This window comes from Uloborus diversus, chromosome 10, assembly GCF_026930045.1.
Source record: "Uloborus diversus isolate 005 chromosome 10, Udiv.v.3.1, whole genome shotgun sequence".
Lineage (NCBI taxonomy): Eukaryota > Metazoa > Arthropoda > Arachnida > Araneae > Uloboridae > Uloborus > Uloborus diversus.
In genome coordinates, this window is record NC_072740.1 from 34,534,018 (window position 1) to 34,557,395 (window position 23,378).

At 33.0% G+C, this 23,378-nt stretch overlaps 1 protein-coding gene across 1 annotated transcript in view; it reads left to right on the plus strand.

The window, feature by feature from the left end:
* Positions 1 to 23,378, plus strand: part of LOC129231713 (regulating synaptic membrane exocytosis protein 2-like) — a 179,345-nt gene that overhangs the window by 134,761 nt on the left and 21,206 nt on the right. The window contains exons 8-14 of the mRNA XM_054866076.1: positions 1,066 to 1,218; positions 2,958 to 3,090; positions 7,019 to 7,184; positions 12,408 to 12,497; positions 15,195 to 15,348; positions 20,992 to 21,138; positions 21,261 to 21,462. Coding sequence (XP_054722051.1) covers positions 1,066 to 1,218; positions 2,958 to 3,090; positions 7,019 to 7,184; positions 12,408 to 12,497; positions 15,195 to 15,348; positions 20,992 to 21,138; positions 21,261 to 21,462 — 1,045 coding nt within the window. The remainder of the gene's footprint in view (positions 1 to 1,065; positions 1,219 to 2,957; positions 3,091 to 7,018; positions 7,185 to 12,407; positions 12,498 to 15,194; positions 15,349 to 20,991; positions 21,139 to 21,260; positions 21,463 to 23,378) is intronic.

The following is a 23,378-nucleotide window of genomic DNA, read 5'->3' on the forward strand; positions in this document are numbered from 1 at the left end:
TGGGCCGACGAAAACTGCAAATCTCGAAAAAATGGGTTCATTTTATAAATGTGTAATGTGTATCAACGTTATAAAAATCGCTTTTGCGTAAAAGTTTCATTAGTGTACTTTATCAGTAACAGTTAAAATCTTAATGACTTTCAATAACATAATATGTGTAACGAACCGCTTTGGATGATTCAGCTGCTTCATCTATTCACTTAATTCAGGGGTTCCCAACTACCATTGCACCCGCCGATCGTTTTACGTGTGCCCGCAGCTGATGGGGATAAAAATATGCTTAAAATATGCTATATGAAAGTTTTATAGTTTATTTTTTTTTTCTTTCAAGTTTGAATTTTTTTTTTCTTGAGTGTTACCAGTTTTTCTTCTCTTTTCAACAATACATTTTTTACTCGATTTGTTTAGTTACAGTAGAACTCCAATTATATTTTATGTTTGAAGCGTTTGCAAGTGTTACACATTAGAATCCAACAATATAACTGGAGTATGAAACATTGATTAACCATCCCAATAATGTTCGCGCTGCGTTTACACTATTTTTGCAAGGGAAGAACAATAACGCGCGTAAATATAATCATTATTTTTTTGCAAATTTCAATATGTAACCGTCTTTTTTCTTTTTTTTCTGAAATTCTGAAAGCGATTCGGAGAATCAGCAGTTCAAATAGTCAAAGCTCGGATAGTTGAAGTTCCATCGCACTTTCAGCTACAAGCAAAGTGTGATGCTTATACGATAGGAGGAATTTGTTGCTTTCAAATTAAAATAAATAAATGTGTAAAAACAAAAGTACTCAAAAAACTCGGAGCAAAACTCACATTAAAAACATTTTATGGGAAAACTAAACACTTATGAATATTAACAATCGGTTGATTCATCAATAGATTTGAAATTATAATAAATTAACGTTAAAATATTTTTTCATATATAATGAGTTATGACAATTCGTATGAACTTATAGTTATATTTTTCAATATGTTAATACTGTTTTGCGGTTTTTTTTTTTTTTTTTTTTTAACTTTTTTAACTTTTTTCTCTAACAATAAATCATTTTGGTACCACAGAATGGCGTCTTTCTTTGGATACGAGAAAGCAGATGAGCCTTCAAGAAGATAGAAGGCCTAGTGTCTTGGTAACGTCTCCAAATTCTCCAGATAAGGTACTACTAAGGCCTCACCATGCTTCCGTTGGAGGAAGGATTCAGGTAAGAAAACTAGATTATTTTTCTTTGCTCTTTATTAATATTTCATGCAAATGTTAAACTTCCACATCTTTATAGTTTGGCCCTGATAACTTGAACTCCAATGGACAAAGAATTAATCGATTACATTTGTTAAAATAGGTATCGCAGTAAAATACTGCGATTTTGATTGAACTTGTGACAATTCGTCTAAAGTCAGTCGTCTTGTTATCACCGCCATGTTATACATGCAGCTTTGGATCTTTGTCATTGAACCCTCATACAACTGCAAAAAGATTACCAAAGCAAAATATGTCAAGTCAGAAAAAAATTACATTTATACAATCATTTGATATGGTATAAAACATGGAGTGAGTTTGTGACAGTTGGGGTGAGATTATACTACATCGTATGTACCAATACCATTACAGGTTGAATTTTGTTCCGTGAACGATAAAGCAGATTGCAGCACATTTCAAACCTTCCATCTGTATAATTACAGCATCATCTCTCTTACAGCTACAATACTCATAGTTATACCACAATCAAATCCCCGCTGTCACAAACTCACCCCATTTGGTGGCATTGCTTTTAAATAGTTCCACTCTAACTCAACATTAGGGAGGGAGGGGGGGTGGATTCATAAACTTCAGAGAAGCTTCACTGCCGTGGGTAGGTGAAGAGCAATATCTGAAAAAATGTGCTTCTGAGATATTTGAGGAAATGCGTTTCGGATTCCAAACTAATGATAGAGAAATATTTTAATTTGACGTTTTTTACGTGCTTTATTTTCAGTGGCAAATAAGCAAGTTTGTACAATAGAGATACAGTACAATAGATGAAAAAAATTCAAAAAAAAAAATAATAAAATAATGAAAAACTAACAGATACTGCGCTTTACTTCCCACGTAAGTTTAATCCTTGAAACACGACCCATCCAAAATTACCTATACGAATTTGTGAACCTAACCTACCAAATTATTTTCATACGGTAAAGTAACGTAAGGTAGTACGTATGAAGGAAAAAGGACTCCTTGTATTGAAAAAAAATCCCTGCTCATTATATCATCAAACTTCGATTTCCTCTAAATCAGGTTGAATATATGCAGATTAGCTCTCAACAAAGCTATCACTGTCAAAACAGCGAAAGATTGTGTTCGGTTACAATGCCTACGCATGTTTTTACCAAAGATAATCTAATAACCAACTGTTGCAAACATTATTTATAATACTTATCCCAATATGAATGGTGTAAGTTGTACCAGTTCAACCCCCCCCCCTCCCCCCATTTCTGATATTTAAAAAAAATCATATATACGGACACGAATCCTAAATACAGGGTGTCCAGATTAAATGCTTTTCATTTAAAGCTTCTATTCGATGTATACATTTGATATGAAAGGCTCTAATTAAAGAATTTTGGCATCCGCTTCCAAACCTTCTTACATTAAGATTGGATTTTGCCATTTAAGGGATTGTTTTATGGTGAAGCTCATTTGAAGCAGTTTGATCGACTTAGCAAAAAAGAAAGTCCTTACTATTAAAAATGCGTAAATTGAGTCTGTGTCTTGAAGATCCTTGGATTCAAAATGAGAATTTTTTCCAAGGTTGTTTTTTAGTCTAACTTTAACGTAACGGTTAAGGATAGTTGAAAAAACATATTAAGACTTTCATATTTGTAGTACAAGTGACGTGAACTTCGAGCTTTTTACAGATCATATTTTGAAGTACGAAAAAAAATAATAATGTCAATGACTTTAACATTCTCATTTTCACAGGTGAAGCTATGGTACGACGCCCGATCTCTGCAGCTAGTAGTAAACATAATAAAAGCAGTCGGTTTACCTCCTGGGCCCAATAACCAAAGGAGAAATCCATATGTAAAAATATTTTTACTGCCAGACCGTAGGTAAGCTGACTGTTTTAATGTTTATTTCTGAAATGTAGATATTTATCACACTCCATTCAGGAGTTTTCAGTTCAAAATTAAAATTATAATTGAACTTTAAAAACCTTATTTATATTCATTAAGTAATTCATACATGAGATGGAAAAACAAAGTGTGAATCTTCATCTCTGTAGGCGATTAAATGTGAATGCATCAGCAGACGTAACTATAGAATAAATTTCCGGTATGTTGATGAGGGAAGTTGAATTTACTGCATTTAAATGTATAGCCTTTTGCAAAAGAGGTTTGCATGAAATAACAGAAAACACAAAACTTGTCTTATTATTACTTATTGTATACAAGGAATACAGTACGGGAAGAAAGACATGACGGTAATACACGTTGAATACGGTGTTGAATATATTTTGACTAATTTTGGAAAATTCCTGCGCGTGCGTGTGGATAAAACGTACAAAATGCGCGTACAAAAAAAAAAAATGATTGTATAAACGGATATTGATGGGCACAAGTTTTGATTGGTTTTTGGCACCGCCTTTTCCGTAGGAGATCGGACAACTTTGGATTCTGGTGGAGTTTTCGCCCATTCGCTCTAAGGAAGGCGGCACAGTTCAAACGAAAAGTGGTATATATACTTTTTTTAACCGAAGATTTGCTCCTTTTCGTTTAAACGGGGCAGTTGTCCTTCCAGAGCTCCGATCGAGGATAACTTCGAAGGTCACGGTGTGACACTATTGTGGTCCAGAAAAAGGAATCTGCAGTTCAACAGAAGGCTTCTGAACGATCGAGACTGGTTAGAGTAGGGTGGTTCAAAAAAAACTTTTTTCTCAGCTAGAGTCCAGGACAGCCCCTAATTTTTTTAGACTTACTAATAGTAATTATGCTGCAAAAGTTTTAGCTTCTTACTCAAATTTTAAGGGGGTGCTCAATGATCCCTTAATTTAACATTAGCCATAGCATAGAAAATGCCACAAATTTAGAAACAATTTCCTCAGCTTTTTTTTGTGTGTAAATAATTATTTTTTTGTAATATGTATATGCATATTACTCGTGTATACTATAATATGTAGCATTGTTTTTTCAGTTCAATGTATTTTTTAACCCCCCTCCCCATACTTATGATTTTTAGGGCAGGGGTTGAGTTTCAGTTGAAATAGGAAGCTAAAGCTCTTCCAGAATATTACTATCCACAAGTCTAAAAATATTGAGGGGTGTCCCTTTTTCTAGGAGAAACTTTTTTTTGCATGCATTTTTGAACCACCCTAGGGCAGAGCCACACAAAAAGAAAGCTAATAAATAGTAGCATTTTAAAAGTCATATCATTATACGTGAAGCAATATCATTAAAAAAAAAAAGAAAATCCATAGAGTAAACAGTGGCGTACATAGTATGGGTGGCACCCGGGGCGATAATTTGTGGTGTCACCCCAACCCCTACAAATGAAAAAAAAAAGGCTATAATGTTTTATGTAAACATGAAATTCGTACAACAGACCGTCGAGAGGTCAAAAAATTAAGATGGTGTATGATATTGATGGCCCCTTAATTATGTCAAACGTACCTCAAACACAAGAAAGATAATGGGGTTTAGATTTTTGGTATAAGAGGAAGTCACTACTAGGTCTAAGTATTTACAATATGAACCTAATCTTGAATATAGTATTCACTCCTTGATGTGGTGTTGAAAAGAGGGGGTTCGGGGGTTTCCCCTCGGAAAATTTTCACATTTGTAGTCTTAAAAATGCGTTTTAACTTTATATTTTTCAAAAACTTGCAATTCCATTTTGGGTGTCCCCCCCCCCCCCCAGACGTGTGAAACCCGGAGCGGACAGCCCTCCCTACCCCCCGTAGCTACGCAACTGGAGTAAAACATGTGCGCAATTGTAACATTAAATAAAAGACACTATTTAAAATTGCTGTATTAAAATGGGCAATCTTTTTGAAACAGAAAATGAAAACATATTTTAGGTTAATTCATTCAAATATGTCTTGCCTGCTCAAAAAAAAACGGGATCTTCTTTTTATAGATATATTATTCTTCGCCCCATTTTTGTTTCGTAACTTAGGTCAGCTGGATATTGTGTTCACCGAACTTTCTGTCCGTCAGATCATTATGTCCTTCAGACCGCTTGGTCATGTATCTTTTGGTTTTGGACCTTATGTCCGGATGCCGGATCGTGTGACTGGCTATGTACCAATCGCTAAGCCAATGAAAGCAGCTACGCCAACCACTACAAATGAGTTCAGTAAGCAATCATGGTTGCTTAGAAAAGGATGAAGAAACAAAATCAAAAATTAAAGAATCCTAAAATATTTTTTATAAAATTTTAAATATTAAAAACATTAGGGACTAGGATAAAAAGTAAGCAGTGGTAAATGAATGTGACTAACAAATAAAAAAGGGGCAAACAAACAAAATAAGATTCACAGAGTCAAAAGTATTTTTTTGAGATGCAATCGGCTAAGAAACCATTGGACACAATGTCAATAGTATTTCACTCTAAACAAGACATTGCTTGAACTAAATAAGAAAAATTAATGAAGATACAAGGATTTACTGAAGTACAATAACCGTCTCTACTAATCAAACGTATCTGTGCACCTAATGCATATGTTTGAAATATCGCGATGTACAGACGAACCCATTGCACTTACAGGAACAAAATTGCGACACTGGCAGTCTGAAAGTCCAGAACGCTTACGATGTTGGAAAATTTTTGGCTGCTGTTAAACTATTCATATTTTTTTGGCAGAACTGGTTGTATTTTTGCGTAATCCTGTCAGCTCCTTTCCCTTTTTTTTCCTTCTTCGTAAATTCGAAACAAAATCAAAATTTTCTCATCTTTTTGTTCCCCTTTACTGGTCTTTTGCTGTCACATGATATTGAAAATAGTTGAAGGTTTTTGGTAATTTAGTTAAAAATACTTAACTGTTATCGGAAGCTATTACCGCAAATTAAGTACCAGAAACTTAACTATTCAACTTACCTATTACCGCAAATTAAGTACCAATTTACAGTTCGGCATTTAATTTGCACCTACCACCTACTTTCATGGTCATTTTTCTGTAAAACTAAAGCATTTCAAAGGCCAAAAAATAGCTTTTTTGATATATTTAAGGAAGGATAACTCTGAAAGGTGTGTGTGTGTATGTGCGTGTGTGAGAGAGAGAAAAAACTTCATTTTTTATGAATATTTTCTAAATTGCTACAGATAGGGTTACTTAAATTTGTTAGAAATTCTAAAGAAGAAATTCTTGCCTATTAGCGTAGTAACTATAGGGTTTGATAAAGTCTGCTGACTTTTGGATCACCTTGCACTTTGATCAAACAAAGCGTAACATCAGTGGTGGATCTAGGGGAGAGTTAGCTAGGGCCCTTACCGCGGTCCGCAACCTCTGCGGGAGGGAAATTCACCCTATTTCTGTGTTTTTTTTTTTTTTTTCGTTGTAACATTACATAAAAATTTAAAGGAAGATGGGTACGCTCTGAAAGTTCAAGTTTTTGCCCCGGATTGGAAAAATCGTATATCCGGCACTCCTTAACATTGCTGTACGAGTGCCCTTTTATACCAAGGTTGCCCTATATTTGGATACAAAATATCTATAATTTTTTTCAGCAAGATGCCTGCTAATGTTAATTAGCTTTCAGTGAAAATCGGTAAAAGCTAGTGACGTTATTGTTTTTTCAAAAATTACAGAAAAATAATGACGCTTGCGAAGTTTGGGAATACATTTTTTTGGGTAAGTTGTATCAACAGTCGTTCATCTACAAAAACTATGTCATGACCGGTACATATCTACTGTGTTTGACCCATTAAACAAAGCGTCCAGATGGTACCTCATTTTTTATATTTTTAGATTACAAATAGCTTTAACCTGTATTACATAATAACTTTTGAATGAATATTAAAAATAACTCTTTTTTTCTGCAGTGAGAAGAGCAAACGACGCACCAAAACCATTGCAAATACTAATGAGCCCAAATGGAACCAAACATTTGTATATTCACCGCTTCGAAGATCGGACTTACAAACTCGAACGCTGGAAATCATATGCTGGGATTACGACAGATATGATTCCAACGACTTTCTCGGAGAGGTAAGAGAATGTCTTAGAATACGGCATTTGGCAATCAAGTATTGTTCATTTTCCACGAGAAGGCACTTCGCCCCACCTTCTCAAACACGTTCCTCGGGGGTGATCAGTAAACATATCCCCACGCTTTTAAATTAGACAATCAAACAACCTTAACTTTGGCGTGCATTTTAATGTGCAAAAAAAGTCAGTGTCCTTAACATTACTTGCTTCACTTTGCTGTAGATGCTTTCGTTATTCTTACATTTTAAAAACTGCTGCTTTTAAGACAAAATAGTATGATTCGAATATGCCTTCTGCCGAAAGCAGCGAAATAGAATCATCGGATACCACGTGACGAAGGCGGAGTCAAGTGCCTTCTCCTGGAAAACGGACAATTCAAACCGTCTTAGGATGAGTCTAAAAATTAGTCCGAAACTGCTTGCATGATTTTGCAGTGCACATCAAAACACTGTAATAAAGCATTTTTGTTCAATATTTTTAAGCAAAAGCTATTGCATACTCCAAGAGATCATGTCATCATTATAAATACTGCATAAAATGTATCAAAATGTTTTCTAATTTACACAATTTATCTAATAAACAAAATTAACATAATCGGCGAGATTTATGTTTTATGTTGTGTAAAGTTGCAAAACAAAATGTACACTAATACTCATTCATGGCTTTTATACACACAGAAATGAAATTATAAAGGAAAAGTGAGTACAGTGAGAGACGAAAATTCAATTATTTTTATAATTAAAAAACACAGAAATCAATTTCTTTGAAATGGTACAATATTGGTCACTGTAATAGGTATTATAAAAGTGGATCTAGAAAAAATACTGCGAATTCAAGCAAACGAAATGCAATTTTGTCTTACTGTTCCCCCAGTAAGTGGGAACAATGAGACATATTTTTTGAATTAACAAACTTTGAAAAAGTCTTAATTTACCTGAAAAATATGAATAATTGTTTCCGTTTGGTTTTGATATGAACAAGGAGCCTTTGACAAGATAAATTTCATGTCGTCTTGAAACACAGTAGTAACATCTACCGCGTATTTGTTTGTTTCTGAGATAGAATAATTTAGATGATTTTGAATTAGTAAATTGGTTTAAAGTGTCGTTTTGTGATGTAGCATTTGATAAGGATGAATGCTTTTACTGTAGCCTTTGTCAATCACTAGTACAACAGCTTTTTTCCTGTCTGTTTCAGAAAATTACCAAAATAACTTATCTGACATCCTTTTTTATGGGCATGTTGAAGTTTTTAAATGTGGAGAAATATTATTACATTTAGCATATTGCTATGAAACAATTTTAAAAAAAATTGAAATAGATTAAGTGCGAAATAAAAATATTTATGTGATATTATGCAACTGTAAAAGTCATAATTCCATGCAATCATCCTTATTTCGTTTTTGCAAGTCTTTCCAAACTTATTTTACTATTATTTGCCACAACAGACTAGTTGTAATTAAATTTAAGAAACTGTATAATTTCTCTACTTTTAATTTGAAAGTGTCATAGGAGCAGTAAGTGACGAATCACTGTTCCCTCATTGCAAAATATAAACTCAATAACAGCCATTCTCAGACAAAGAAAATTTAAAACATCATTCTACTACTAAAATGAACTTTTGTAGGTAGGCTAATGGAAGATTAATAACCATTCTCTTCAGTTTATCTAACAGTTTACGAACAGTGCAACAAAAAACAGTCATATTTTACTTCGATGGGTTCAAACTATGATGACATAATTACCTTTCCTACATGATACTATTTGAAAGCAACCTTTTTTTCATGTCGTCTTGAAACACAGTAGTAACATCTACCGCGTATTTGTTTGTTTCTAAAATATTGTTTGTTTTTCTAAAATATCGTTCACAGTATTTCGACTTGGCAAGAGTTTTACCAGGCTGGAAATATCCAAACAGAAAATAAATTGCTGTTGTCTCACTATTCTACCTATCTCAGTGTACCCACTTCTATCCTACACCGCAGAGGAATATTTATATAGAATTGATGTTTTAGTATGCTCCTAATTTTAAGTCTACTTGTGTTAAGCCCAAGTTCCCATGATGGAGGTCTGTTTTTAGATGTCAAATAATTGAAATTTTAATTTATTTTAATAAATTGATGCAATGCTTCAGGTTTATTTTTAAATAGTGTTGTTGTTGTTTCTAATGGGGGCTGCGATTTGGATACTCAAGTTTGCAGACCTAGTGCAGTCTTCAGGGTCTAATAAACATTCTTTCATGTGGCACTAATATTCGTAGATACAGTTACCAATAGAAAATTTTAATGCCTAGCGTAACGAAAGGGGGGCAATGGATGGGATTTTGTTGGAGCAAATAAAAAAGGAGTTCAAAATTTCGTCAATAATTCATCGCAACCGAACATGCTCAACATGTCGGTCATCCTTCCACAGAATCGTAAGAGAACATGTTTTACAGTTGACCGCAGAATGGTCTAGGAGTGATTTTCAACCTGCGGTCCGTGAGCAATTGCCATGTGGTTCGCTGGTGAAAACTAATAAAACCATTTTTATAGTTTGTGATTAAATGTAGTATTAAAGAAAATTTTTGGATTCATTGCGTGAAAATATTATTTCTGTCGTATATGCTTAAGATCTGGTGGAGCACTTAGTATCCTCAGTAGTGAAAAGGTTGAGAACCACTGCTTTGGGAAATGCTACGGACGAGTCGTCAAATGCTCTCTTTAAGTACAGGTAAAGCTCTAAGAGTATCACGTTCGTGAGAGAGCATGTTTAACATTTGACCGCAGTATGCTCTACGAAATACTACGAACGCGTCATCAAATGCTGTCCCTAAGAGCTTTTAAAGTTTTAGGATTATCATGATTTATGAGCTATTTCAAATGCATCCAAACCTAAAATTCACATGAGTTGAGGCGTGGGAGATCAAGATCTACAGATCACGAGAGGGACGGCCTGTAACACGTTCGTCCGGGAAGTGATTTTTGAGGACGTCATTAACACGAAAGCTTAAAGTGTGGGAGGAGTTCTACCTGGTCAAGGTGATGAAAAAGATAGTAAAATATAAATAATGAACCAGCCGCAAATGTAAGTTTCATTAAAAACGCACTCTTTTGTAAAAATGTTGAACTTTTTTTTAATATAATTATTCGCTCAAACAAATTCTCATTTCTTCATTATGTTCTACACCAAATTTCTGAGCAATAGTTTCGTTACTTGACAACTTCAAAGTAGAGTCTTTTAATTTTGGCCATCCAGTAGATACGCTATAGTGCATTCAGCGAAAAGTGGTAGTAGAAGCAAACAAAGTAACGTGACACTTGGTGGTACCGTTTTCTGTTTGGCACTGTGATAATTAAAGCAACACCAATCAGATAAACGAAATGCTTATGAGCAGAATAACCGAACCAATGATCAATTCATGATAGCCAAACAGCAACCTTCTTTGTTTACTTCCGCTGTCACTTTTCCCTGATTGCACTAAATGGTTCTTAGCATGTCGCATATTCATACGAGATAGACGTTGAGGAATGTTTTAGACCTTAAAAATCCCTACGACTTGGACCCGTTTTGAACTCGCATACTTGAGCGTAGGAGGTAAACGCCTTTCCACTACGTCACTCTGGCAGCTTTTTAAAAAACGTCAAATTGACAAGTGTCAGGATAACTATCTAAGAACATGTTAAAGGGTCAACATTATGAAAAAATTCATTTTAGGCCTGCCTATGCTATAGAATCGCATAAATTCTAATATCGTATCTGAAGTCATCTTTTTACTCAAAAGAAGGATAGTTGTCAGTTTAAAATATAAAACTACTTTTTCTGTGGAGTCAAGTTAAATCTCCTGGTCTCAACAAAATCAGGGCTTGATTAAGGGATAGGGCATATCTGATGACTGCCTTGATTGTGTAAAAGAGAAAAATATCTTATTTTTTAATTAAAATAATAAAACACAACTCTTATTCCAAGTAATGAGTCACTCGAAGGTTCAGTTGCACTCAAAAATTATTCCTGGTTTAAAGATAAAATGCTATTTTCACTCTAGAGTATAGGGCTGCTCTGGTAAATTGACCTGCGACGTTGACATTTACCTCTTTTTCGGGTACTAAAGAAGGCTAATTGCTGTGGATTTGAGTGAAAAGTGTCTGTTTTGGCTGTAAAATCGATTCGACAAAATAATTATGTACAGATAGCAGTCCACGAGTTCTCACTGACCAACCCATAATTGTGAATAAAAACGGCAGCCGGCAGCTGAATTTTTGTGAATTTGCTATTACAATTTTATTTAGTGAAGCCATTCAGGAATAAATTAGCAAAATAAGTAACTATAACTATCATGAAATCTAAGTTTACCAAAATATTCATATGAAGAAGCCAATTTGGAGTTTTCTTCAATTTAACCGCATCCTAAACATTTTGCTGTTTGTTAATTAATTTATTTATTTTTTCAATGATTTGAATTTTTTTCAATTGCTGAACGTTTAGTGATATTTGAATCTCTACTTGATAACAGAAAATGGTCGCAATAGGTGAAGGCTTAAGTTACAATTGTTCTAGAGCAATCTCCGTAGAACACCAGCTCTCGTAACTCGAGCTCTGCACTATAAGTGCTGCAAAAATAAAAACTGTTTATTTCAAATGTAGAAAAAAAATCCTATAATGCTTCTAAGATTATTAAATCTATATCCGATACCCACTATGAACTTTATTGGAAATTCATAAAGCCTACAATTCAAGAAATCTAGTATGAAAAAAGCAAATTTCAATTGATAATGACCGAAATTTTTATTTTAAATTTCTGTTCTGCAACGTTTAATTTGTTCAATTGTATAGTCGACCTTCAGTAAATCATTTGCAACCGTTTTGCAACAAAATGCACTTGTTGACCTACAGCACGGGACTCTTTTGCTCCCATAGTATAAATACGATAGCAGCGTACAGGATGAAATAATCGTGATTCACATTATGTTTTGCTTATTCGTATTATTGTAATTTTACTTTTTAAAAAGGTTTGTAAAACTTTTTACCTCGAGAACTTGATTACTGTACAATTCAGTTATGCGATGTTTTCCTTGTCTGCAAATATTGGTTCTTATTTTGAACATACATAATCAAATCTAGATTTGTTATATCGGGCTATGCTACACTGCTTATATGTATTTTAAATTTAATAATATTTGAAACGAATTTATGTGCATCAAATAAAATATACTGAAATATTTAATAAATTCGTTTACTTTTTTAGGTTTTAATTGATTTATCAACTGCACGGATGGATAACGAAAGTGAATGGTACATTATGACCACCCGAGAAGAAAGTTTGGCAGCACAATTGGTAATAAAACTTTAACTATATAGCAAACAGAACAAAAAATGTTCATTTTAATTTATGAAAGGCTTCAAAAATACAAATGTAAATGTTATTTTCATTATGAAAACTGCACAAGCTGCATTTATCTAAGTGGTGCCCAACCTTTTTTCACATGCGAGCTGCACCACATATTAAGAACGCGGGCCAGAACATATGTACGTTTTTCAAAACTTGTTTCTGGATAACTTGAGAAAGTACAGATAACAGAAGATCACTTTTGAAAAATCACTTTTTGATGACTTTTATCAACGGGAAGCTTGTATTTAATTTCCGGAAACGAATTTCTGAATATTTGATTGCAATTTTACAACATTTCGGCAAATCGCCTGTTTCAAGCAACAAGCTCGGATCCAGAGCGTGGGTGATGGAACTCATGACACCCCTCTTAAGTGACTTATGATTTCCCAAACCTGCAATACAGGGACTCATTTCTCAAAAACTTTGTCCAGGATCCCAATTCATGCCCAAACATGACCCCTCTAGATGTGATCCCATTCAATACCAAAAACTGGATACGCCTTTGTCTAAGACAGTGATACCCATCTTTTCTTTTACACGAGGGCCTCAACTCTTATGAAAATGCATTACGCAGAGCACATATTAAATTTCGAAACATTTAATTATTTTTTAAATAACACGGGAAAATATGGAAAAGGAAAGAAAATTGACACACCAACAATATTGCTGTTATTATTACTTGATACTTATTTTGTTTTTTTATTATTATTTATTGAATGCATGTTTTCAGAAACGAATTTCTGAATATTTGGCTTCATGTTTGTGACTGTCAAATCGTGCTGTTCGATTTTTAACATTGAACGAAATAACGGGACACGCGAATCATCTTCGCGAGCTTTATTCAGCCCGCAGTATATAAAGTTCCTTTATTCATTTTAGAATGGTAAATCTATTTCTTAGAGGAATATAATGGATGCAAAGCTTGGGGAGAGATTTTCGTATCTTGAGCCATCGTATACCTAGAACCGCCTTACTTTAAATGATAGCGTTTAGTTCTACGTTTTATCACTCTGTTGAGAGAGGTTCGACACTAATTATTAACTCGACGGTCAATTTGAAATCTTGGAAGAGAAAAGTGTGACAAAATTCATAAGTTAAAAATGTTTTTATATGATCTGAAGTAAACTTTGCTATTCACCTCATTTAATGTTACACGGAAAATACTATTATTTGAATTCTGGTGCATAATTTTGTTCGCAACATTAAGTACTCAACAATACATGAAATAAGTCCCCTCTCGGTTCGGTTTTACAGTCAAATAAATCTTGTGTGAAATTACCCTATGTTGTACTAAGGGCCACATAGTCACCTAGTGCCTAAGTACAACTGCAATCATGATATCGCTCGTTTGGAAGAAGAGTGCCACAATACGAAATTTTTAATTTTCTTTTTTTTTTTTTTTTTTCGCTTAAAGGCCTTCAAAGGACGTTATCTTCTTTGGAAAATAATGACAGATTTTTTGTACTAATATTAACCACTAGAGAGCAGAGAAAACTTACTTTTCTTAATTCAAATTGCCTGAAGAATTCAACTTCAAACGCTTGTCCTGTAAAATTTTATTTCATCGTATTGTGGCACTCTTCTTCCAAATGAGCGATATTTACGTTGTTAAGTTATTCAAAAGGTTTTCATGATAAATGTTGGCTAATAACTTTTATTATCTTTAATGTTTTAGCTCAATCAGGTTTCATCTTTTTGTTTCAATAAATGGTATGAAGTTCGGGAGAGCTCGTTTTTGTTCAGGATTTGTTAATGCGCTTCCTTTATAAAGACAAAAAACATGTTCTCTACACATATTATTGTCATTCAGGGTTACTATTTCATATTCTTCACTTCAACATTTTTTTTTTTTTTTTTCAAAAAACAAGCAAAAGTTGCTGGCACCATGATATTTTGTACCATAGATGAAGTATAGCTAGTGCACAATCCCGTAGCTGCAGCCACTGGCCGCCACTGAATGCACGACTCTTGAATTAAACGGGCAAAAGCGTAGCTTACAAGGATGCAACGCTATCAGGCTGCGGCAAAAATTGTTCGCGCGCGTGCGCTTTTCTCATGCTTGCTCGTCACTGGAAGATCTCGGTTGCCCATGGAACCGGTTTCTCTTTGTGTATCTAGTTAATACTACATCTATGCTTGTACCTGGATCCAATTGTGAAATTTTCAAGAGACTTTCTATTTGCTTAGAATTTTTTATTTAAGCATTTATACTACTTCAATAAGATTGTAATTAGCGTAAAGATGTGACCAAATCAGTTTTATACTTTTAAACAGGTCACTGAACATTTAAAAATACCAAGTCTCCCTAATACCGTTCCACTAATAAGCACTTATTTCTCTCCATTTTAACTTCTTTTTATCCCTCACTTTTGCAAAATGTATGTTTAAAAACATTCATACCTTTGTCAGTATCTATGTATTTATCTTATCTTTTTTTTTTCTCGCTATATCCCCAACGGTTGAAATTATAAAAAAAAAATATTTATGTTGATTGAAATTCAATTAAACTAGAAAATGTTTATCAGAAAAGCTTAACTGTCATAATCCATTGCATTTTGCTTTTCACTGTTATCTTAAAGACATTTGTAACATTAAACGCTTACGCCATAATGCTCTCTAACATGCAAATTTTCTTTTATGCAGCAACGAAACAGCATGTTTTTGGATGCCGAACTGTCCGGATCTGTCACGTCAGTAGATCGTCTTTCTCCGCCTTCTTCTATATCAGTATCTCGATTATCAGATAGTGACATTTCTGAGCTTGATTTTGATGAAGGACTTCCTATTACAAGAAGAGGTGATTATTGTTAATTCATTCTATAATCCTTCTTTGAAACGACAGCATGATTTCAATACAATAACAAACTGAAACTTGAAAATCACCTTTTTTTTCTATTGAAATAAGGAAATAGGATTTTGTCTCTGAAACGTCAATTTGGTAATTAAATACAGATCTCAGTTAGTTCATGCAATTAGAATTCATCGAATTTGCGTCAGCAAAATTTAACCTCATTAAAAATAGATATTATATTAAATCTGCATTTTTTTGTTTTATTGTCTTCATAGTCAGTAGTAATGCGACATGGATGAAAAAACATCGATGTTTAAAGTTAAAGCATCGATGTTATCGATACATCAACCCAAAAACAAATATTGTTCAAAGTTTTATTTCTCATTCAAAGTTTTTCTTCTTACTAAAGTAACTTTAAAATATTAACATGTAGGAAATAAAATGTTTGTATGTATCTGCTTGCGTCATGTGTTATATAATGCCACTGGTTTAGACTCGTAATTAATAACCGTTTGTTCATACCATTGAGGATGAACTACCCTCTAAAACATTCTAAAAACTAACCAAGGGTATTTACCCTTTTAAATACTCGCGACGCTAGCGGAGGGGGGGGGATTAAAGTGTCCCGGTTGAACATTTCAGAAATCTGGCAAGCCTATCCATAAACAACCTTCTGAAAAACTGCAGTATATACTCGCGTCGAAAAATTTAGTAAAAAATGAGGTTTAAAGTTAGGGGGTCGTACTTATAGGCGGGGTAGAACTTCTGAAAATTTTCCTCAGCAATTCTTTTAAAAGAACACTCGAAACTGTGAACCTTTTCCCGATTTTAGTCCAACTCTTTTAAGCAGATGCTAAAACAGTAAATACTGAGGCATTCAGCTATAACTTTGCATGGTCTGACTAAAGACTAAATAATTACTGTAAACGGCCGACTACGAGTTTACAGTAATTGCTTAGTCTTTATTTCACAAGGAAGAAAAGTGCGGTATTTTCCCGATAGTTACTAAATAATACTCCCTTTTTTCAAAATAATGTAATATGGCTGCAGTTTAAAATTTTATTGACACTAAATCAAAATAAAAGCAACAAGTAACAAAAATCGTAACAGCGAAATCGAGCCCTTTACGAAAATCTCGATTGCCGAAGTGAACCCTTTTTGTGCAAAAAAAAAAAAAAAAAAAAAAAAAAAAAAAAAAAAGGAAGTTTTTTAACATCAAAATGTTTTTACAAACCATTTTCCCCCTTTTTAACCGACTTCAAAAAGGAGGCGGTTATCAGTTCATACCGTATGTATGTTTTTTTTTGTTTGTCCACTCATAGCGTTTCACCTAGTGAACCGATTTTGATGATTCTTTTTTTAATGGATAGGGGATGGCTCAACTTAGGTCCCATTACTTTGTTTGACCATATTTGTTCTTTAGAAAAAAGTTATGGGCAAAAAACAGTAAATTTTTTGCAATTTCCCTATTAAATGATTAAAATGATATTGTAGCGAAGTTCGCACTTATCATCCGTGGATAACGGTGGCTCAGTGGTAGAATTCTCGCCTCCCACACAAACGACCCGGGTTCAAATTCCGACTAGGACAAAGTGAATTTTACTAAAATTTCGTTTCAACTGTTTCCCCTATTTTCTCGAATGTTCTATGAATTTCTGTATCTTTCCAAGTCTGGAAAGTTCCAGCACTTTCTCAAGTTGCATATAAGGAGATGTAATGTTCATTCGTGGTTCTGAAGAAAGATCTAGAGTTGAGACTAACGAGTATTCGCTTCATTTGGCTTTCACATTGTCTTCGCTATCTTCATCTGCGCGACAATATGAAACTCATTGTTATAAAAGTTTGGTGCCATATAACAGTAACATTAATAGTAGTTGTAATGATAATTTTGAATAAAGGCTTTTCTAAAGCAATACAGTGATATAGAGCCGAACTTCTTACTAGGTAACTTCTTACTTTTACTGAAATATCTACATTTACACTAAAAAGAATGAAATAAAAAAATTTTGAAAAGAAAATAGAACCGACTTCAAAATTGCTCTAAAAAGTGAAAAATAATTTTATTCTTTAAACACCCTCGATAATACTTTTAAACATAATTTTTGAAGTTGGCACAAAAACGACAGATAAGATCATTCACAGCCATAACTCAACTACAACTATAAGTTTAACCAGGCCTAACTTCTTCACTACCACATACATTATGCATTGATAACAGCATATTTGAGTAACGATATAAATGTTTCGTTCCTAACTTTGGATGATTTTCTGAAAAAAAAAATATGAACGAAGCATCGTTACTCTGGATTTTACTTTTTGTTTTTGTGCCAACTTCAAAAATTATGTTTAAAAGTTTTATCGATAGTGTTTAAAGAATAAAATTATTTTTCACTTTTTAGAGCAATTTTGAAGTCGGTTCTATTTTCTTTTCAAAATTTTTTTGTTATGTTTAAATGCAAAATTAGCTGCAAAACGCTCCCGAGTTTTTCAGTAAGTTGGGACTAGACCTATACGCGGATTTTTGATTTTTCCCGATTTTCCTCCTAAAAGTAGGGGCGTCGACTAATACGCGAGTATATACTTCTGAACTTATCAACTACTCCAAAACCTGCCTCGAGAAATATGAATTGGGACATAAAAGCTTATCAAAGGTGGGAAAACCTATGTCCTCTTTTTTGTAAAAATTTTGAGATTCTAAACAAATTTGAGATTCCAAATATGAATCCCGGAAAATTAATTTGTTTGAAATCCCAAGGAAAATAAATTTTACCCCCTCATTTAAGTTTTCTTCCACTTTCGTAAGCAAGAGAAGAATGATGTGTGTACATGCTACATACTTCTATTCAAAATCTTCTCTCTCTTTTCTTTCGTTATCCCTCTTTAGGTCTTAATCAAACCGAAAATATCGTCTTTTCTTGATGCTGAAGTTCACGGTTTTTCGGTCGTTGAGGTTCTGGCTATCGTTCCTTAAGGATTTTTGATATTTCGTATATAGGGTGGATAATCGGTGCCTTAGAAAATTGATCGTTAGTGGAGGTGATCGCTGTATAGAGGTAGTCGTTCATATAAGTTTGACTCTATTAACATTCCAAATTAAGTAATGCAAAGAAAAAAAAACTTATACATTTAAAATTCAAAACAAATAATAATAATAATAAGCATCAATACAAATGAATTAGAATAATAGAAAAAATCATGAATAGTTCATAATATTCTGATGATAACTTGGTGACTAAATCATATGGAAACTTTAAGGTACTGTTAAATATTTTAAAGCAATATCTTCTGTTAGCTATGTAGGGGAATTTGAGGCAGAGTGAAATAGTTAACATGAGTGAGCTTTTTCAAAATGAACAAATTGGAAATGTGTTTTGAAAATTACAGTACATAAGAAAGAACATTAAAACTTGCATTGAAAAAGTATTTTTTATTTTTAGCAGTAAATTTGCGTCTTCAATAAAAGTGGAAATTTTTCACTTCGTTCTTCATGGGGCAAAGTGACACATAAAATATTTTTCTAATGAAATATTTTCTATTCAATTATAAAAAATATTTTTGATCAAATGAACCAGTAAACAAAAGGTTGAATGGTTAAATGAAAAGATACTAAAACAATAAACGAATAATTAATAAAAAAAAATAATTAATATATGAAGAAAAATTAAAGAGTGAGTAAAAAAGTGAAGGAATATGAAAATAAGTAAATGAATCAATAAATAAGTGAATTATTAAGTGAAGTAATGTAAATGAATTAACTAATAAATGAACACGTTAGTAATTTCGTAAATGATTGAGTGAGTAAACAAAATAAACTATTTCACTCTACCCCATCCACTTTGCCCTGCATATATTGACTAATTGTACAAAATATTTAAAATACAAATAAGCTTCATATTAACTAAATAACTACTGTACCAAGTATTAGAAGGTCTTAATTAATATTTAAAATGTTAATGACAAGAACTTTATCATTTTTAACGACAAAAATAAATTTTGACTTACTACAAAATATTACAATATGAGTATCAATTTTTTAAAAAATGCCTGTATTATCATATGCTTTAATCTTCGATTGTATTTTTTTTTCCTGACTGCAGTAGACTACATGTCCAACTACATAGTTAAAATATTACCAGAAAGGTGGCGCTAAAAGCAGAGTAAATATTTCATCATTTCACTTTGCAACACACATTCCCCTACATTATAGTATGTACGTTTGGATATACAGTAGAGTCCCGACTTACGCGAGGGATGAGTTCTAAGACACCTCGCGTAAGTCGAAATTTCACGTTGTGGAAAAGGATATGAGTGAAAACTTTTATAAACGTACCAATTATTTTAGACACTTGTAAAAAAAACCTTAAATGTTAAAAACCATTTCTTAACTATACATTATTGTTTCTTACATTAAGAACTGAATGTTTACATATATTAAAAAAACGTTTTATTCAAAACATTAAATACTGCTACGATGAACAAAATCAATGATCAGTGGGAAAGAAAGACATAAAATAAACCAGTATACGGTGCGTACAGTATACAGTAAGAAAAGCAAATGCACAAAAGTTGTACTGTACAGTAGATACAGTAATGATATTTGTAACTTAAAAAAGTGAAGATGATAATGATTTATGCTGCATGATCAAACTGTTATTCTAATATATTTTTTAACAGTTGCTTCACTAATTCTTTTATAACGTTTCCATCTATGGTAACACCTTTCTTCCTGGTTTCTTTGATTCACAATACAAGAGCAGCTTCCATTTTCTTAAATTTTTGCATTTTAATGAAATATTACTTGGTAAATTTTACGAGGGTTTCCTTTTCTTGACTTTTAATTGTATGTAAGGCATATGGAAGATTCACTCATGCCTAATTGTCGTGCTACCTTCTACGTATTTTTTAGTTGAGATTCAGCTTTTCAAGAAGCTTTAGCATCGAAAAACTTTAGCCTTCCTTTAATTGTCAAAAACTTTCTCTTTTTCTTACTATCTTCACAAACTTCAGATGAAACAGCGCTCTTAGGTGTCATTATATTTCATTAAATTTCACATTTAGAATTTAAAAAAAAAAAAGGAAAATAAGGAGTAGAGAGTTATTTGTATGAGTGATGTTGAGACTAGTACAGTGTGGGAACTCAGTGATGCGAAAAGGATGAAGGTCTATTCACGGAAAAAAAACTATAGTAGCCAATTACAAAACCAAAACTTACGCACCACGATTCCCCACCGAAAGTTTTCGCGTAGCGGGTGAGAAATTCGCGTTATGCCGAAAATTCTTTTCTCGTGAAAAAATCGCGTTATAGCCATTTCGCGTATGTCGGATCGCGTTGTAGCGGGAGTCGACTGTATCAGGAAAAAAACATATGACAGAGTAACAATAACGAAATCTACGTACATTATGCTTCAAAAAATCTTTTGAATTTTCAAAATGTTTAACACGTAAAGTGAACTTTAAGTTATACTCACAATGTCCTATTTTTATATTTCAAATTAAAAACTGTATGTTCGTAACAGCATTTTAGTCGTTCAACTACAATGTAATAGTAATGTGACAAAATAAAATTAAAAAAAAAACTGTCTGGTTCATTTTGAGATTATTTGGATCAATATTAAGTCTTAAGCCAAACTAATCATTATTTCTTTACAGAAAGTCGAATTCCTACTGGTGATGGTAGCAGCAGTATTAGTTCAGTGAGAAGTAGTCCAACATTAGTAGGGGAAGACATAATAACTGTCACAGAAAGACGCTCTAGACGGGACATGTGGCCTGATGATAGAAGAAGATCTAGTACTGGTAAAAATTCAAATGTCATTCCTTTATTAATAATTGAAGAGTTTTGTACAAGAACTTGCTGTGTAATAAATTAGTAAACCTGAAAATTCGTTCTGAAGATTTTTACTTTTTCCGTATTTTAGTCCATCCAAGAGATTTATATTCATATGAAGGACCTGAAAGAAAGGAGCCTATGTCCGGAGTTGAGTTTCCTCCCAGAATGTCAAGTAGAGTGAGGTCGCGATCTGTGGTGCCTGACGACGGGTCTGTGACACGATCAAGATCATCCACAAGAAGATTGACAGAGGGTGGACTTTCTCGGTCGTCGTCACCTCCTGATCATAGGTCAGATTTCCTTAAAGCATTTTCGTAACTTTCGCTTTCATCCAATGACTTAAATACCAATTAAAACATTTGGGTTTAGGAGCAATGTCAGGCAGTAAAAATTGATTCTACTATTCATTTAGAAAATCGTTTAAATGTGGACGAGTTTTATGTATTTGAAATTAAATGACCTTTTTTAATAATATCTTTGCTTTAGAATGTAATGAGATTTTTTTTAAACGACATTGAACATTTTACTCAATCTATATACTAAGACAGAATAACAATCAATTCTTTAGTCTCTTCTTGAAACGACACATTATCTGCGAAAGTTTTTTACCAAAAGTATTCATCTAAATCACTCAAACCTGTTTTTGTGCAGGGTTTGCTTTTTCTTCTGTGGGGTAGATGAAAAATGCAATCAAATTGGGACATAATTGACGAAGTTTCCTATTTTTGTAAAACAAGTACGATGTAGGTACTTCAAATGACAAAAGTGATTTTGAACCAGTTTATTACAAGAAAGCTACCATGTTGTCAGACTGCAAAGGATAAAGGTTGTACGTTTTTAAAAGTTGTGCGCAGAGAAAGTAAGAACATATTTAAATAAAAAATATTAAAATGTTCACATGTGTATTTGAAAATTAGATTATAAAAGATTTGGCGAGATTCAAGGTAGCTGCTGTGTCTTGAATTCGTTTAAAAAAGCAATTTCTAGTTGCATCGTAAAGTTTTGAGTTATTTTCTACGTGAGACTTTTTTATGCGGTCCCTATCCACCGAATAAAAAAAAATATTTTTTGATTGTGTTTGTTGCAAAAACTACTTTTATAGTTACTCGTGAAGTTTTGGGCGATTTTTTTCATACGGTCCTTATCTACAGCACAAAAACAGGTTTGAGTGTACGTTTATACAGGGTGTCCTGAAAAAAATGACTGTTTTCAAAAATTTATGACAGGAAAATGGTAAATGATAAAAAAAATAATTCTTGCAGAAAATTCATGTGGTGGGTCGTAAATGAGTATCCCTGAGTTCCAAATTTTAGCTGAAAAATTTTCCAATAGATGGCGCTGCAGATATTAAGTCTGTAAATTAAAAAAAATAGAAAATTACATCATATTTTTTCGAAAATAATGAACAAAAGAACAAAACAATTCTTTCAAACAATCGTCGGTTGTAATCCCGTGTCGCATTCGGAGGAAAAATCGGTGAATTTCAATTCTTCTTTTTTGGCTTACTATCTGCAGCGCCGTCTATTGAAACATTTTTGAACAAAAATTTGGATTTCTGAGGGGGGGGGGAATTAGCGTCCACCACATGAATTTTCTGCAGGAATTTGTTTTTTATCATTAACCGTTCTCCTGTTATAAATTTTTGAAAACAGTCAGTCTTTTTCAGGACACCCTGTATGTTAAGATTCTTGATATAAGTTGCAAATACCAAGTATTCGCGTTTCATATCTTTGATAAAAGTTGCTATCTTAAAATGATCTTGAACTTAAATTTATTTTGGACATTTAATTTTGTGATTCAATAAATGATCTTATTTTCATTGCATTTAATTGTTTGACAAATATACAGTGGCTCCCAAAAGTGTTCGTACACCTACGACTTTCAATGAAATCGGCCCTTATCCATTGGTTAGAATAAATATTTCGGAATAGGTATTTTATTATAAGATCTATGATCTATTTTTAACAAAACTACATGAAAATTTTTAATAAACAATTAAAACTTAGTTTTTTAAAAATCAAAAAACAAAAAGTGCCGGAAATTTTATCTCACAAAAGTCTTCGTACACTTTGCAAAAATGTAAAACATTTAGTAAATAATTTAACTTTTTGCAAAGTTATTATTTAGTAGAATATCATGCAGTAACAACAGAAGCTTTTAAACGTCTGGGAATAGAGTTCATTGTTTTTTTTTTTTTTTTTTTTTT